General features: G+C 54.5%; 1 protein-coding gene across 1 annotated transcript; it reads right to left on the reverse strand.

Moving 5' to 3' along the window:
• Positions 1-8,202: 8,202 nt before the first annotated feature.
• Positions 8,203-14,620, reverse strand: TMEM119 (transmembrane protein 119). Its single transcript, XM_019757435.3, has 2 exons — positions 14,516-14,620; positions 8,203-10,256 (listed from the first exon to the last, which is right to left on the reverse strand). The coding sequence occupies exon 2, from the start codon at positions 10,242-10,244 to the stop codon at positions 9,399-9,401; it is 846 nt and encodes a 281-aa protein (XP_019612994.1). The 5' UTR covers positions 10,245-10,256; positions 14,516-14,620; the 3' UTR covers positions 8,203-9,398.
• Positions 14,621-15,952: the final 1,332 nt, after the last annotated feature.

Genomic DNA, 15,952 nt, shown 5'->3' on the forward strand with positions numbered 1-15,952 from the left:
CCTCAAACAGGTGCCTTCCATGTGTGACAGTCACAGTCAGGGCTGCCCCCTGGAGCTCAGAGCTCTTTCCCCCGCCCATAGGTAGACCACAAGCCATAAGGAGGTTGAACTCCCAAGCCAGACATGACCTGAGGCCTCTACCCCACTCACCAGCTGTGTGACCTTGGGACAAGTCACTCACTTCTGTGGTACCTCATTCGTCGGCAGTTCACCGAGTTGGGTTGGTTTCCTCATTGGCTAAATGAAGCTGATCAAACCGTCTTTGTAGCGATTTTTCACATGAAATCATTTATGTGAAAAAGTGAATTGGAAACTATTGACTTATATCTACGTTCCAGACCCTTGTTCCAAAGCGAATTCTCTCTGAATATCCTCTCACTTGACAAGACCAATGTTTCAGTTCTTCTGCACTTATGGGCACGTAGGCGGTTTCGTCTTTTTCACTTATTTGAAACAACGCTGGCCTGAATGTCCTGGCACATCCATCTCAGGGTCCACATACCTATTGCTGTAGCCAGGTTCCAGAAAAGAATTTCTGGGGCAAAAGGCAAGGACATTTACAACACTGGTAGATGCTGCCATCTGACCCTCCAAAAAGGCTGTTTCTCTCTCACTCCAGTCTGCTCAAAACCAGACAGTGCGAAGATCAGATCTGGACAAAGACAAAATGTTCTTATCTTATGAGAGGTCATGAGAAAAATTCAAAAGTGTTCTAACTGGTTCTCCAATGGCTGGCCCAGTCCCTCCAGCCGGAGCTCTGCTACAGGCCAAGCTGTGGGGAAATGGGCCTGTGGGCCCAGCCTGTCCACCTTAGGTTAGCTAGAAGAAAGGACTTCGGTTAGTGACGGGGGGTGTTCAGATGCTGGAGAGACGACCAGAGGAGCTGAGAGATCTCTTCCAGGGGTCTCTTATAATGGGGAGCGTTTGCTCTCTCTGGGATGGATTAAAGGGGGGAAAAGAAGCCAGCTTCTCCCAAGGCCTTCTTATCCAAGAATCAAGTGATTTTTTTTATTTAGGCAAAAGTGGCATCCTGCAGTTATTTCCCCCAGGTGCTGATAATAACGCCTCACACAGGAACACAGAGTTTGAGGCCCACCAGCTGGGTGAAAATCAGAGCAAGCCTCCTCCTTTCTTTTGTCAGAGATGGGACCCTTAGGCCCAGAGAGGGCAAGGAACTCGCCCCAGGCAGCACAGCCAGGAAAGGGCAGAGCCCCACCTCTACCCTGGGGCTCCAGATCCTGCCCAGTACCTGCCCAGAGCCCCCCACTTCCAAGTTCACGCCTCCATAACGCCCCAGGGCTGTGGCTTGGACTCCAGACCCTGTGGACTCCTCGTCTCTTGCATGCAGCATCTCCGGCAGGGCGAAGGGCGTTGGAGTCCAACAGACAGGCTTGCTTATTTACCAGCAATGTGACCTCCGGCTGGCCCCTTTAGCTCACTCTGTAAAATGGGGATAAAGGCCCCCTGTTGGGTCGTGGTGCCAACGATGCTGTGCTGGGTGAGCAGCCCGAGTTGCCGCCAGGGGTGGGGCGTGCGCATGCGCCATTTGTGAATTAGGAAAGGCCTGACTCCACGGCCCATTGTGGTCCAAGCCCTCTTCGCTGCCTTTCCTCCTTGCAGATTGCGAGGCCCGTAGCACCCAGCAGCTGTGAAGACACCTGAGCCAGCTGAGCTGAGCAGCCAGGCGGAAGTTTGGACACATTGGCCTTGGGCCCCTTCCTCCAACCCGGTAGCCTGCATTCATTCATACGTTCATGAATAGGTTTGCAGGCAGTGTGGAGCCGTGACTGTGGGGACCAACAGCCCCAGCAAGTTCAAAGCCCAGTTCAGGCACTTTCTGGCTGTGTGACCTTGGGCACGTCACTTCACCTCTCGGGTTCCGTATGCCTCCCTCAGCTTTGTGAGTACCCAATGCATAGAACGTGTTTAGTGCTATGCCAGCTACACAGTGGGTATTCAAGAATTGGGGACCGAAGGAGGTTCCTGGAGCCCCTCACATCACACCCTCTCCCAGGGCAGGGGCAGAGGAGATGTCCAACTGTCCCAGTGTCACCTTTCCCCTCTGCTCTTCATTCAAGGAGCTCCTTGAAGGGAGCTCAGCACTCTCTGCTCAGCGTTCATTGAGCACCTATTGGATACCCAGCATTCATTGAGCACCTATTGGGTACCCAGCATTCATTGAGCACCGATTGGGTACCCAGCTCCATACTATGCTGGACCCACAGGGCTTGGAGAAATCACAGAATCTGAGATGAGATTCCGGCCCCCTCTTTGGAGCTTCCTGATGGTAGAAACGACAGGACAATCAGAAGGGCCAAGAGAAATGGAGCTCCTTCTCCAGTCTGGGCCCCAGGTCAGGTGCTCAAGGAGCCTTACAACACGGCAGGATTTGTGGTTTCACAGGTGAAGCACTAGGGTTCCTGAGAGGGGGCAGAAGCTGCTCAAGGTCCTGCAGCCTGGAGGTGGAGTTCAAGCTCTGAGATTTGAACCCAACTTTTGTGATGCAGACACCTTCTGTCCGTCCCCCACTGTGCCTGGAGGAGTTTCCTGCCAGTGTCTGTGCTGATGAGAATTTGGTTTGTTTTATAGATGGGAACACAACAGAGAAAGGAGAGGACCCATTCTAGGTCCCTTGGCAACTAATCACACTGGGTCCCCCTCACCTTTCCAGCCCCCCAACCCCAGAAATAGCCCTAGCACCTGCCCCCTTGGGCCCAAGTCCCTGGGCTCCCCAACGCATATCGCCAGCCATGTCTCCAGCATGCTCCCCCAGACAATGTTTAAGCCCTGGCTGGGGTCACCAAACCCCAGAGGGAGACAGGGAACAGCTGCAGCATGACCCCTGGCCCCCACTGGGAGCCAAGCCCCACCGAGGGGCACAGGGGTGGGGGGGTGGGGAGGGCTTTTCAACACCCACAGTGTAGTGTGAGACTTTCCTCTTTCACCACATCCTTTACCCCTCCCTGAAGTTCGCAGGACTCCAGTCGCTGCTGGAACTGCTCTGGTCGCACCCACACTTCTAGGGCCCTCTACCCCCAAGATGTTAAGACTCTAAAATTTTAAGCACCTAAGAATCACTGATCTCATAATTCTGAAGTTCTAAACCTAGACCTGGAGAGAACAGGCAACTCACAGAGCAGCCAGACATTTAGAGACAGAGGTTTCCTCCTTTACGCTTCCCTGCACACAGCACTTCACAGTTTCCAGCTAACAGAACCTCACATTCATTGAGCAACTGCGGGGTGGGGTGGGGTGGCTGTCCTCAGCACTTTAAGTGAATGAATTCTACTTCCACCAACCCTCCAGGGTAGGTACCACCATGATGCCCATTTCACAGATGAGGAATCTGAGGCCCAGAGAGATTAAGTGAATTACCCAAGGTCACACAGCTGGGAAACGGCAGAGTTGGGATTCCAACCCAGGTCCTCTGAAGCCTGCACCCCTAACCATCATACCACACTGCCCTGCACATTGTAAAGTGCTTTTACATCTATTAACCTCTTAGTATTGGGGGGAGGGGGAAAGGGCACAAGGAAAAGGCTGTGGTCCCAGCTTTACCAGGGAGGAACCCAGCGCTCAAAGAGGTGCGCTGACTTGCCCCAAGTCACACAGCTAGGAGGGGCCTAATTGGGTCTCCTGGTTCCTTATTTCCGGGTCCCACTACCTCCCCCTCCCCTTGCTGTTCCTAGTCATGGACCCCTTTGCAACCCCAGTCTCTCCTTTTCCCCCTCCAGACCCTTGAGCTGAGTCCAGCTCTCCAAACCCTAAGGGAGAGGCCCCAAGTGGTCACTCCAAGACCTGGACCCTGCAGGCTTCCAGGGTAACCCCAGGAGTCCCTCCCTGCAGGGGCCCAGTGGGTGGTGGGATGCCCTGCTGGGCATCGCAGAGGCCTCTGGCATCAAGACCCTGGCAAGAGCGGATTTACAAGCAGGGTTATTTTATACTTTGCAGCTGCTGCCATAAACCCTGGACCCGCCTGGGGAGGGGGAGCAGCTGCGGGGGAACCTCCCAGGCCCTGGAGCCAGTGCCAAATCCTTCCTGCTATTTCTGAGCAGCCGGAGGAATCCTGAAATGAAAACCTCCTGAAAAAATGGCAAATCTCTGTCCCACTCTGGACAGCCTTATCCTCTCGCCACATTAGATGAAAAGCCAGGATGCAGCAGAGCTGAGCTAGACACAGCGCCAGACTGTCCACCAGAGACCCGGATTCTCAGCAGCTCTGGACAGGTCCCAGCTCCTGTCTGGTCCTCTCATGCCCACGTATAAAATGAGGGGCTGGTCTCAATCAGGGGTTCTGGGACCCTATGAACTTTAGAGGGCCCCTAAGGTCACTTAGCTCAATCAGTCCCACTGTTGAAGTTTGTATGCTCTAACTACTGGCTGTATGACCTTAGACAAGTTACTTGACCTCTCTGGGTCTCCCTTTTTCTCATCTGTAAAATGGGGAGAAATAATGACCATCTCATGAAGAAGGTTGTGAGGAAGAAATAAAACAACACCAGTAGTTCCCAGCAGATTTATTTGTAATAGCCCCAAACTGGAAACCACCCAAATGTCCATCAGTAGGTGAATGGATAAACAAATTGTAATACATCCACACAAAGGAATACTACACAGCAATTAAAAAGGAGTGAAATATTGATACACACAATAGCATGAATAAATCTCAAAATATGTATGCTGAGTGAAAGAAGCCAGACCAAAATAAGAGTGCACACTGCATGGTTCCATTGATATACAATTCCAGAGAATAAAAATGAATCACAATGACAGAAGGCAGAACAACAGTTGCCTCGGGACTGGGGGCAGGGTGTGGAGAGGAGGTAAGAAGAGTTTACAAGCGGTACAAAGACTGTTTCAGAGGCGATGGATGTATCCATTATCTTGATTGTGACGATGGCTTTTGAGTATACAATATGTCAAAATTATCAAATTGTACACTTTAAATATGTGCATTTATTGTGTGTCCACTATGCCTCAGTAAAGCTACAAAAAGTAAAGCGCCAGACATGCATAAGAGTCCATTTATCTGATGTTATTAATCATTGTGGTTGTATCCGGATGAGTCTTTGTTGAATTTTCATCTCCTCCACTAGAATATAGCCTCAGATCTGTTTTGCTAATGGTGTGTCTCCAATACCTGGCACATAGTAGGTGCTCATTAAATAGTTGTGATTGGAAAACAAAGGGTTTATGACCCTGCAACTTACTTCTGGGCCACCTTGGAACCCAGGGGTTTAATGAATTCCAGCCAGGGCAGACTCAAGGATTCCAAGCCTCTGTGCATGAGAACCACAACAGGCCAGACCCACAATGCCCTGCAGTCGCTGTCAACATCCCAGGGGGCCAGGTGAGGTTGAAACAGGACCCATGATGAAACGCAGTGGACACAAAATGCACGTGCCCCCACCTCACTCTCAACAGAGAGACTCGGCCTTGGGACCACAGACAAGTTCAACAATAAGGCGGGAGGCTCAGCTCTGAAGAGCCCAGGCTGAGGAGCCAGACAGACCTGGGTTTGAATCCCGGCTCTGCCAGGCAAATCACTGCACCCCCTCTGAGCCTCAGTTTCCTCATCTGTAAAAAGGAGGTAATGATCTTGCTCATCTCCCTGTGGAGAATGTGGAGAGAGTTAAATGTGGTTATGTACGTGCTAGCACATGTGCCTTCCTCCAGCCTCACAGGCACGCGCTCACACATCTGGAGCATCCACCCTGTGCCAGGCAGTGGGCCGAGTGCTGGGGAGACATTGGTGACATAGGCCCCTCTCCTCATGGGCTTTGCACTTGGTGGTGACACCCTTGAACACTGTGATTTAATTGGTCTGGGTAGGGGTTCCTGAGTCAGGATTTCTAAAAGCTCATTGTGCAGGTGGAAACCCCTGCCAGGTGGGGTAGGATCATCCCCTCTTTACACACATGGAAATGGCGGCCCAGAGAGGTGAGGTGACTTGCCCGAGGCCACACAGCCAGGAAATGGTGGAGCTGACATTGACCCAGGCAGTCTCACCCCAAGGCCCAAACCATCCCAGAGGGTTAAAGATGATGTATGTGCCCAGGGCAGAGCGGCCCAGGAGACATGAGTTCATGACTCCCGCTCTCGCCCTGGACATGACTCCTGGCCAGCAAACATCCAGCCTGTCGTGCTGATCAGAGAAGGGCAGGGCATGGGGAAGGGGGTTATTCAGCACCCCCACCCCCATTCCCACACTGAGCTGGGGTTCATGTCTTGGGGCTGGTTTTGCTCTCTCTCCCTCTCCCTTTAGGGTGACAGCAGGCCTGGGGCGCCAGGACAGATGCCGGGCTGAGGGCCCCTGTGCGGTTTCACAAGCCCTGGGACAGTGGGGGTCTCTGTTCAGGCCCTCGCAGATTCCCGGATCCTTGGGAACAGTGGAACCCCCACCCCCTTCCCCAAGCCCCACTCTCCCCCCAACCCTAGCCCAGCCACACAAGCTCCGAACCACTGTGTCCCTCTGTGGCTCACTCCCCACTGGTGCCCACCCAGATGTGTGCCCATAAAAGACCCCCCTCCTGGTAACTCCATCGCAGATGGCGGGAAAGATTGAAGGGGCTCTAAGCAAGAATAGGGCCCTGCTGTCCTCTCCCCCAAGGACTTCTTTCATTTATTCAATCATTCATTCATCAAAAAAGCAATAGAGCCCAGTGGAGAAATCAGCCTCTGGAATCAGACTAAGGGGCCAGAATCCTGGCTGTGTGACCTGGGCAACTGACTTCACCTCTCTGGGCCTCAGTTGTCTCTTCTGAGACATAGGACTAATAACAGTACCCACCTCGTAGCGTTGCAAGTTTCAATGAGTTAATAACATCCAGTGCTTAGAGCAGTGCCTGGCACATAACAGATGCTCATTAATTGTGAGGAATCACTGTCACAAAGCCAGGGGACTGTGGAAGAGGCTGGGTTGGGGCTGTCAGGGAAGGCTCCCAGGAGGGAGGGACATCTAGGCCAGAAGCTAAAGGATGAAAGGGTTTTAGCAAGGCAAGGAAAGGTGTGGAAGGATGTCATAGGCAGAGGGAATAGCAGCTGTAAAAGCTCAGAGGTGAGGAAGACATTGGTTGACTCCTGCACTGGGGCTCAGACCACCTCCTTAATCCCCCCCACACACGAGTCCCAGTGGACACAGGCTAAGGCTAAGGCCCACACTCCATGCCCTCTGGAAGGCCAAGTTGAGTATTAATGGGGAACCAATGACCAGGGAGCTGTTGTTTGGGAAACTCACCCCTGTCTGCTCCCAGGGATCTCCAACGGTCTGCTTCTCTTACCTGCTTTTTGCCTGTCATGGGGAAGCTTAATGCATTTCCCAGCCACATCCCAGTGCCTAGGACCCCACAGGAGCTCAGGAACAAGGAGGGAGCCTGTCACACCCAGAGAGGTTGAGTGACTTGGTCAGAGCCACACAGCATCCGGGTATTCAGTATTTGTATTCACTTCTCCCCATGTTCTTGGGCAGGAGCTGGTCTGCTGAGAAAGGGAGGGCCCTTCCCCACTGAGCAAGACAGAGGCCATTGTGTGTTATGAAACCCAAACCCAGGCCCCCTCCGGATAGATGTGGGGGGATGTGGGGTTGGTAGAGGAGAGGGGCATCAGAGGCATGGCCTCCCTGCCCCCATCACCCCGGGGATCCAGCACGTGCTCCTAGCCCAGCCACATCTGGATTCCAGCTGGCAGCTCCAGGGCGGAGGGGGCGCAGTGGCCACAGGAACTTGCCATCAAACACGAGGAGGAGCCTTGTGGCGAGGAGACAAAGGCCAGGGCTGCTTCCAACCCCAGGCGCCAGCAAGGGTGCGGTGAGGGTGGCATCATCCGAGACCCGTCCCATCCGCAGCCACTCTGCAGGGGTATGGGACACTGAAGCCTCGGCTGGGAGCACCTCCATTCCCTGTCTCCTCAGGGAAACAGAGAGGCGGGTGGCTCCCCTGTGGTCACAGCAAGTCACGGAGACGTACATGGAACCTGGCTGTGTGGCCACAAGTCCAGGGCTGCGGCTCAGCCTTGGGAGCACGAGTTATCACCCCCAAACCCCTGGGACGCCCTTTCTTTCCTCTTTCTCACATCATTCAGCCCCCAGGGCCTAGCTGATATGTCTCCCCCAGGAAGTTGCCTCACCCCCACAGAACAGTCCAGGGGAAATGCACCCCCCATCTCCCATCAGACTCATTCCCACCCTCAGAAAAACAGCAAGACTCAGGCCAGAATAAAGGTTTATTGTGCTGGTTTGTTATGTCTCAGCACCTGGAGAGTTGTGCAGAGGTGGAGGGGCCCAGACGGAAGCATGGGAAAGAGGATCCCCCACAACCTCCCCAGATTAAGACGGAGCTCAGGCTCCCTGGTCAAGGACTAAAGAATGCTATGGACACAGGCTGCCAGACAACGTGCATCATCTAAGGGCTGGGGGCCAGGGCCCCCCTGCCCAGGCCGGGCGTCAGAAACCATCCCCCCCCACCCCAAGCTTCAAAAAAGGTTCAATTCATTTGCTCCATCCCCACACACGTAGCGGGATGAGAGACAGCACTTGAGAGGGTCCAAACCCCCACACCTACACCCCACACCCCACAACACCCATAGACTGCGTGTATTGGGGGGGAGGGGCGTGCCTTACAGAACATTTAGAGCAGTAATTTCCAAAATGTGCTCTGCAACATTTTCCTCTGTAGCTGCAAAACAAAAAGGCACTTCACGGTCAAAAGCAGTTTGGGAAAGGCTAAGTGAAGCAGGGGCCTTTAACTGCGGGCCTGGTCTGAGCCCTGGGGTGCTCTAAGGGGAGTAGGGGGAATAGAGACGCAGTGTTTCTGCAACTCATTGGACTCTCAAATCTTTTTTTCCACAGGGTACCTCAGGGAACCCAGTTTGGGAAATGGTCATTTAAGGCCCTGCCAGAACCCTGAGCAAGGGCCCCTCCGGGAAGCTTCCTCATTAATCAAGCCCCTTTCAGCGGTAGCTCTAACCGCACCAACCCCAGGCACTTCTGCACCTCCCTTTCAACCTCTTCCAAAACTCCCAGTTGTTTTGTTTTTCTTTTCTACCTCAATGGAAAAGCAGCAACGTTGGCACTGTCACAAGAGACCTGCAAAGTATGTTTCCCAACTGACGTGGCGGTAAAGAGGACACAGCCCCAGCCCCGCCCTCCCAGGGAAGCTGCGCTTTGGAATGTAGCCCTTTGGGACGGCAGCAGCGGCCAATGTTCTAGAACTTGGTGAGATTCCTGGGGTCGACTGGAGACCAGTATCTCTGCCCACTGTAGGATCAGGACACGCTGGGATTTGCAGCTGGGAGTGGTCGAAGAGGCGACCTTGGGGCGCATTAAGGACCAAGAGCCTTTCTACACCCGAGGAAGGGACCACTAGGGTTCCGACAGTCAGGGCCACAGCCCTGGAAGCTTGTTAGACGCTGGGGGCGATACTGCCGCAAGCACAGGGGCTTTCGGGGGGACCAGCTGGACCCTCAGCTTCCTGGGCTAATGAGGGAGCCGCTTCTGGCTCCCCTGGGCCTTCGCCGGCCACCACAGGCCCCTCTGCCACTGCTGAGCAGGGCTCCTTCGGCACTTCTGGTTTCTCCACTGGGTCGCCACACCCCTGGGCTTCCTGGTCCACCTCCTGGCTGCCCTTCTCTTCTTCCTCTGACTTGCCCTCCATCATCCTGGCTCCATTTCCACTGGCCGGGGCCACTCTGGCGGGAGACTTGAGGTTCTGGGTGGCGGCAAGGATGTCAGCCTGCAGCTGCTGAGAGGAATCCAGGGCGTCCTCCGGCCGGCCATCGGAAGCCCTGTCTGGGACCTCGCTGAAGGCCTGGGGACCCCCGGCCTGGTCACTCTGGTCCACGTACTTCTTCTTGGGGAAAGACGATGGGTAGTAGGCCGAGGCCTTATGCTTCTGGCGGGTGATGACAGCGGCACATATGATGAACATGAGCAGGAAGGTCAGGGAGCCCACCACGGAGATGAGCAGCACATACTGGCGGAAAAAGTCCACGATGCCGTCCAGGAAGTTGGTGGGGGGCTTGGGGCCCGCCAGGAGCGTGGGCTGGGGCCCCACCGACGTGGGGCTGAGGGCTGGGGTCTGGGGTGGTGGGAGGCTCGGGGAAGAGGCCGATGAGCCCTCAGCCTCCCCGCTGCCCCCCATGTCCTCCAGGAAGGCGACCTTCAGGGGCACGGAGTGGGCGGCCATGGGCAGCGCCCTCAGGAGCAGTAGCAGAGACACAATGAGGCTGGGGGCCACCGCAGAAACCATGTTGTCCAGGACCTGTGGGGAAGCAAGGCAGGAGAGAGCTCAGGGTGGGCTCCAGGGTCTCAGGGGACCCTGAGGTGGTCCAGGAAACAGGGCTGATAGTCTAGCAAGTTGCTTCCGTTCCCCAGGTCCCCAGGAATGGAGCCTCATTCCTTTAAATGCAGAGTTCACACCTGCCCCCCACTTCACTCTGAAGTCCTAGAGGGACCCACAAAGAGTCACCGCACATCACCCTGAGGTCCTGGGAGGCAGGGGCTGAATCTTACTTATCTTGGCATCCTCAGGGTTTCGCACCATATCTGATATACAGTAAGTACTTCATAAATGTATCCCGACTGACTTGACTGAATTCATAATAACTTACCCTTTTACTGCTTGCCATGTGCCAGGTACTATTTTAAGTTGCTTACATGGAATTTCTCATTGAAGCTTGGGACCCACCTGATGAAGGAGGCACTATTATTGGCCCCATTTTCCAGATGTGGAAACTGAGACTTAGAGGATTCAGTGACTTGCCAAGGGCTGGGGTTTGGATCCAGGCACCAAGGGAGAGACGATGGTAGGGCTGAGTATGTGAGAAAGTGGGTAACTATAAGCTGACATCCCCCCTCCTGTAGGGAGCCCTCCCCAGCAGCCCCCAGCCCCTCTAATGGTCCCATTCCCTTCTCCAAAAGATTCATAGGTTTTGAAACCTGCAGACTGAGCTCCACAGAGGCCTGCATGCCAAGAGCATGCTGGGAGCATCTGCCTCATGGCTAACCTTCACCTACAGGCTCAAAGAAGGATGTGGAGGCCGCAGGGGGAAACCCCTTCTGTCTGAGGCAAAGCTGGAGCCTGCTGGAGCGTGAGTCCTATGGCCACCTCTAAATGGGAACCAGATGAACCCTGCATCTCCCTCCCCCATTGGAAGGCCACTCCCCACATGAATCCCCAGGCCCTATCTGGCTCAGACAGCCCAGGTAACTAATACATTCCTCATGGCCCAGGTTTACAGAGGAGCCCAGCTTCTAAAACACTAACTCTTCCAGCCAGCCTGAGTAGGGCTGGGTGCTCAGATAAACCCAGGGACCCTTTTCTGTGACCCCCCCGATCACCCGCTGAGAATCCCACCCTGACCCGGTGGAGGGCCCAGGATGCTTACACTGGGTGGGGTTAGATGTTCCAAGATGGAAAAGCCTTAGGATCACCTGTCTGAGGCCCTGTCTCAAGGGACTGAGATGGGGAGACAGAGGCCCAGAGAAGGCAATGGGAAGGCAAAGCCACACGGTAAGTTCCTGGGCTGAAGGGGGAAGTCAGGTTCCCAACACCTTGACTGCAGGTTCCCTTGAGTGCCCAGGCCTCAAGCCCTGCTCCATAAAACAAATGACCATACCTACCTCACAGTAACTTGGGGATTCAGGAGATGAGGTAAGAATGTTGCTGAGCCGTTGAGTGGCTTGTTCTAAGTGAGCTAGGGCTTCCCAACTGTCATTAACTGAAATTAATTGCACTCATGTGAATTTGGACAAACTGGCTCAGATGGCAAAATAATAATAATAATAATAATAATAATAATAATAATAATAATAATTCCAGGACATAAAAAGAGGCAACACTACTCAGGGGTTCATTTTAAATCAGCTGCTCATTCTTACTTTCATCATGGGTCACTCATCTGAGCCCTTCTGTGGGTAGAATCCTGCAGAAGCCCTGCGGGCTGGCACTGTCATTGTCTCCATATTTCAGATAAGGAAACTAAGGTTCAGAGATGGACAATGACGTGCTCAAGGACACACAGGCGGTACGTGTCAGAGCTGGGATTTGAACCTTGTTCTGTGTGACTCTAAGAATAGTGTTCTCCCTCTCTGTCTCCCTCTCTCTCTCTCTCTCTCTCTCCCTCTCTCTCTCTCTCTCTCTCTCCCTCTCTCACCCAGTGATGGCCTAACACCCCCTGGGTGACATCACTTGTCAGGTGGAACAAGGCTTGGAGATGCTACATGAAATTTGGGAGCCTTCCTGGGCCCTTGCCTCTCTGACACTAGTTGGCAAAGATTCCTACAGACAGCTGTGACCTTGGGGTCTTTGTCTCACCAATCCCCACCCTTTCTGCCTTCAGTCAAGTTCCAGGAGGGACTTCTCATGGTGGCAGCTGAAGCTTCTCACCACAGACCGTAACTAGGACCAGCGGTGGCTGAAGACCAGGAGGCCTTTCCCAGGGGCTGACTGTGGGGTCCCCTCACTGAAGTTCTGAAGGCGGCAGAGTGGTGTCAGGCCAGTTAGGCGGGGATTTGAATCCTGGCTCCATCTCCGTCTAGCTCTGTTGTGTGGACCTTCTGGGCCTCATCTGTAAACTAGGGGCGTGCAGGGTGGGGAGATGACCACAGGTCCTGCCTGGCACAGAGTCGCTGCTTACTGAGGAAAGGGGGCATTCAGGAGGGGCTGGATTTCTACCCCAGCAGAGCTCCAGCAACAGCGGACATTTCACACCCAAAATCAACAAATGATTATCCTCACCTGACGTGTACCTTTGCTCATTGTCTCCCCCAACCTCCAGAAGAAGACCCACTTTTTCACCTTGTTGGGGGAAGTCTCCTCAGCTCTGGCCAGTGAGGAATCCAGGACCAGACACACACATGCACGTATGCACGCACACATGCAAACATACACACACTCACAGCAGGGAGCTGGACAGAGGAAAAGGCTTCCTCCTCCTGAAGCCTTAGGGTCAGGGGACAGAGGATAAAGAAAGAGGCCAAACAAACTATCTCTGGCTCTTAATGGCCAATATCCCAACTCTCAGAGTCCCCCGTATCCTCAAAACCTTTCCTGGCTCCCCAAGAAAGGTACAGGCAAAATGTGGGGAGCCAGCCAGGCCTCAAAGGGGATGGCTGTGTGACCCGGCATGACGAGAACCCTGCCTTCTCTGGGCCTCAGGTTTCCCATCTGTAGAATGGGCACACTGGACAGCTCTGAAATGGTCGTTCTGCCCATCAGCTGCCCCATCTCCTTCCTGGGTCCTAATTTTTTCCAGGACACAGGAACTCACAGGCCTTTAGGAGCTTTAGAGGGGTCAGTCAGCCTCTCTCATTTTACTCAGCCGAGACTGGCAATAGCCTGCCTAAGGTTGCATGGCCTGTTAGCATGGAGCCCTGAATGGAACCCGGAAGGGAGAGGCCATTCAGAATACCCTGTACATGTGTGTCCCAGCTGTGTGTCCTGAAGCTGGACATGTCACCTCTCTGGGCCTCAGTTTCCATATCTGTACAATGGGGATAAGGGCCACCTCCCAGAACTATTGTCAGGACAAGAAATAGCAGTGCTTAGTGCATAGTAGGTGTCAATTAGAGGGTGCCCCGTGATTGGCCAGGACTCCCAGCTTGGAGCAGGGCCTCTCTTTAGAGCTCATCACACCCAGGTTTTATTGTTTTAAATGTGATGGCCCCAATTGAGGTTAGGAACATGCAGGTGATGCAAATCCACCCCTAAGGTCTAGGTACCCCAAGATCCAAGGCTGAGGGGCCAGAGCAGCCACTGCACCCCCACCCAGAGACTGGCAGACAGAGATGGAAGGGCGGCCCACAAAAAACCTGGCTTCAATTAATGGCTTTTGGGGGAGGGGGATCTGGCTGCAGTACTGCACCCCCTGCTCTGGGGCAGCCAAGGACAGGGGCCTGGGCCCCTTGGAGGGGAGGCCTGGGGAGGGACAGGGGACTGGAGGGGTCAAAATCCATACACACAACATGCAGAAAGCAGCAGCAGCAGCGTGGATCCACACAAAAACATCTAAGGACACACAACACTCGGGCCCCCCAGATGGCTCACGCGGCCCACCAGTACAGATCTGCAGAGGACACACACGGACACAAAATGGGCTCACTCTCTGACAACATGTGCACATACACGACCCCCTGTAACACCGTGGATCCCCCCAGACGGGACAGCCTCAGTCCACACCACCCTGCTGCTGACCCTGGGGGCAACCATCCCGGCGTTCTCTTTGAAGAACAGCACAACCCCCCATAGCCAGGCCACAACTGCACACACACACACACACACACACACACACACACACACACACACACACAACACTCTGGCCGAGCCAGCAGGCACACAGGGCGCAGAGAAGGAGCACACACATTCCAACCCCTTCACCCTTAGCACAGATCACCCACGTACCCAGCATCCAGCACACCCTCAAAATTCATACACACCACACACTCGGAGACGCCTCCAAAGTCTCTAAACTCCAAGACACCCCAGGCTCCACAGACAGAGGAGGGGACCCCAGGACTCACCAATCCCTCCGCACACGGGCCTGGTGCTCCCGCCAGGTGGAGCGAGAGAGAGTCGGTGCCGGTGCCGGGGCGCTGCTCAGGGCTGGCCGCCCCGCCCTCCTCCCGCCCCCTCCCTCCCTCCCTGGCTGCGGGGCCAGCTTGATTTCATTAAGGGGTTTGGGATGGGGGTAGGGGAGGGGCGGGGCTGCACTGGGCCACACACATCCCCCCTCGCTCATACTCCCGCAGGCGCCCCCTCCACGCTCCGGAGAAGCCCAGATGGGGCATTTCCTCCCTGACCGCAAGTCCCCAGGGCAGGCTGGGGCAGACAGACAGACAGACAAGGCTATCCTGCATTGCGTCCCCCAGAACAGCGAGCTGGGGTCCTTCTCTCCTTCCAAAGAAGTCAGGTCAGGGAGGTTCAGAGGCCCCTGGAAGAGACGAGGAAAATCCCCATCCTTGGTTCCAGCTGTGACTCAGGTTTTCCGAGGCTCAGGGTGCAGAGTGGGAGCCAGGGTGTGTGTAAGGGAGAGCATGGGCGAAGGCCTGATGGAAGGTCCAGGGATGGTGCAGGGAGTGAGTTCTGGCACCCAGTTGGGCCCTTCCCTCCTCCAGGCCTCAGTTTCTTCATTTGCAGAGGTGGAGGGAAAGCTTTCTGTGCTCCCTCTGGCTTTGACATTCTAAGATCGGTGGCTTCACAACACTCCAAATAGAGTGACTAGAGCAGGAGTCGTGGCCCCATTTCACAGATGGGGAAAGTGAGGCAGGGTGAGTTTAAGTGGCTCAACCAGGGAACTGAAGTAAGTCAGTAGTAGCCCTGGAACCAGCACCTCTGGCTCACCTGAGGAATGCAACGGGTCAGTGGACCTGCATTCATTCATTCATGCTCTCATTCATTCATTCATCAAATGAATGTTATAGATGTTATTAATGAACTCCCGTCGTGCACCGGGCGCTGTGCCAAGCAGATTTCAGAGGTGAATCAGACACAGCCCAGACCTGAAGGAGCTCACAGACTTCCAGGGAGAAGAACACATACGTAAATTACTGTTTTACAAAACAGAAATGTGTCTGTGGCAGGAGAGAGGCCAGGCCAAGGGTGGGGGGCAGGGGACAGGGCAAAGAGAGGTCCACTGAGAGAAACGGGCAGGAAGTAGTCCTAGAATACATAGCTGTGAACTAGCGGAGTCTGAACTACAGAAGACGCTGGAGAGGCATTCCAGAATGAAGGACCAGCATGGATAAAGCAGCCTGGCTGGGAATGCCACACACGGGCAAGGTGCCGTTAGCAAATTTGGCTGGAGCGAGAAGCGGACAAAGGGAAGAGCAGGTAATGAGGGGTGGGAAGTCAGCTGGAACCAGGCTAACGTCTTACAATGTCATTCATCCAGCCTAAGGCAGGGGCCCGTTCTGGGCTCCTCCTTTGGGGACAGGTGGCCCCTACCAGGAGCCCCGGAC

The sequence above is a fragment of the Rhinolophus sinicus genome, chromosome 9 (assembly GCF_057876585.1).
Source record: "Rhinolophus sinicus isolate RSI-liver-muscle chromosome 9, RSI-T2T, whole genome shotgun sequence".
In the NCBI taxonomy this organism is placed as follows: Eukaryota; Metazoa; Chordata; class Mammalia; order Chiroptera; family Rhinolophidae; genus Rhinolophus; species Rhinolophus sinicus.

Bases quoted from the DNA above. Each gene is read 5' to 3' on its own strand.
- TMEM119 (XM_019757435.3), bottom strand. From the start codon at position 10,244: ATGGTTTCTGCGGTGGCCCCCAGCCTCATTGTGTCTCTGCTACTGCTC.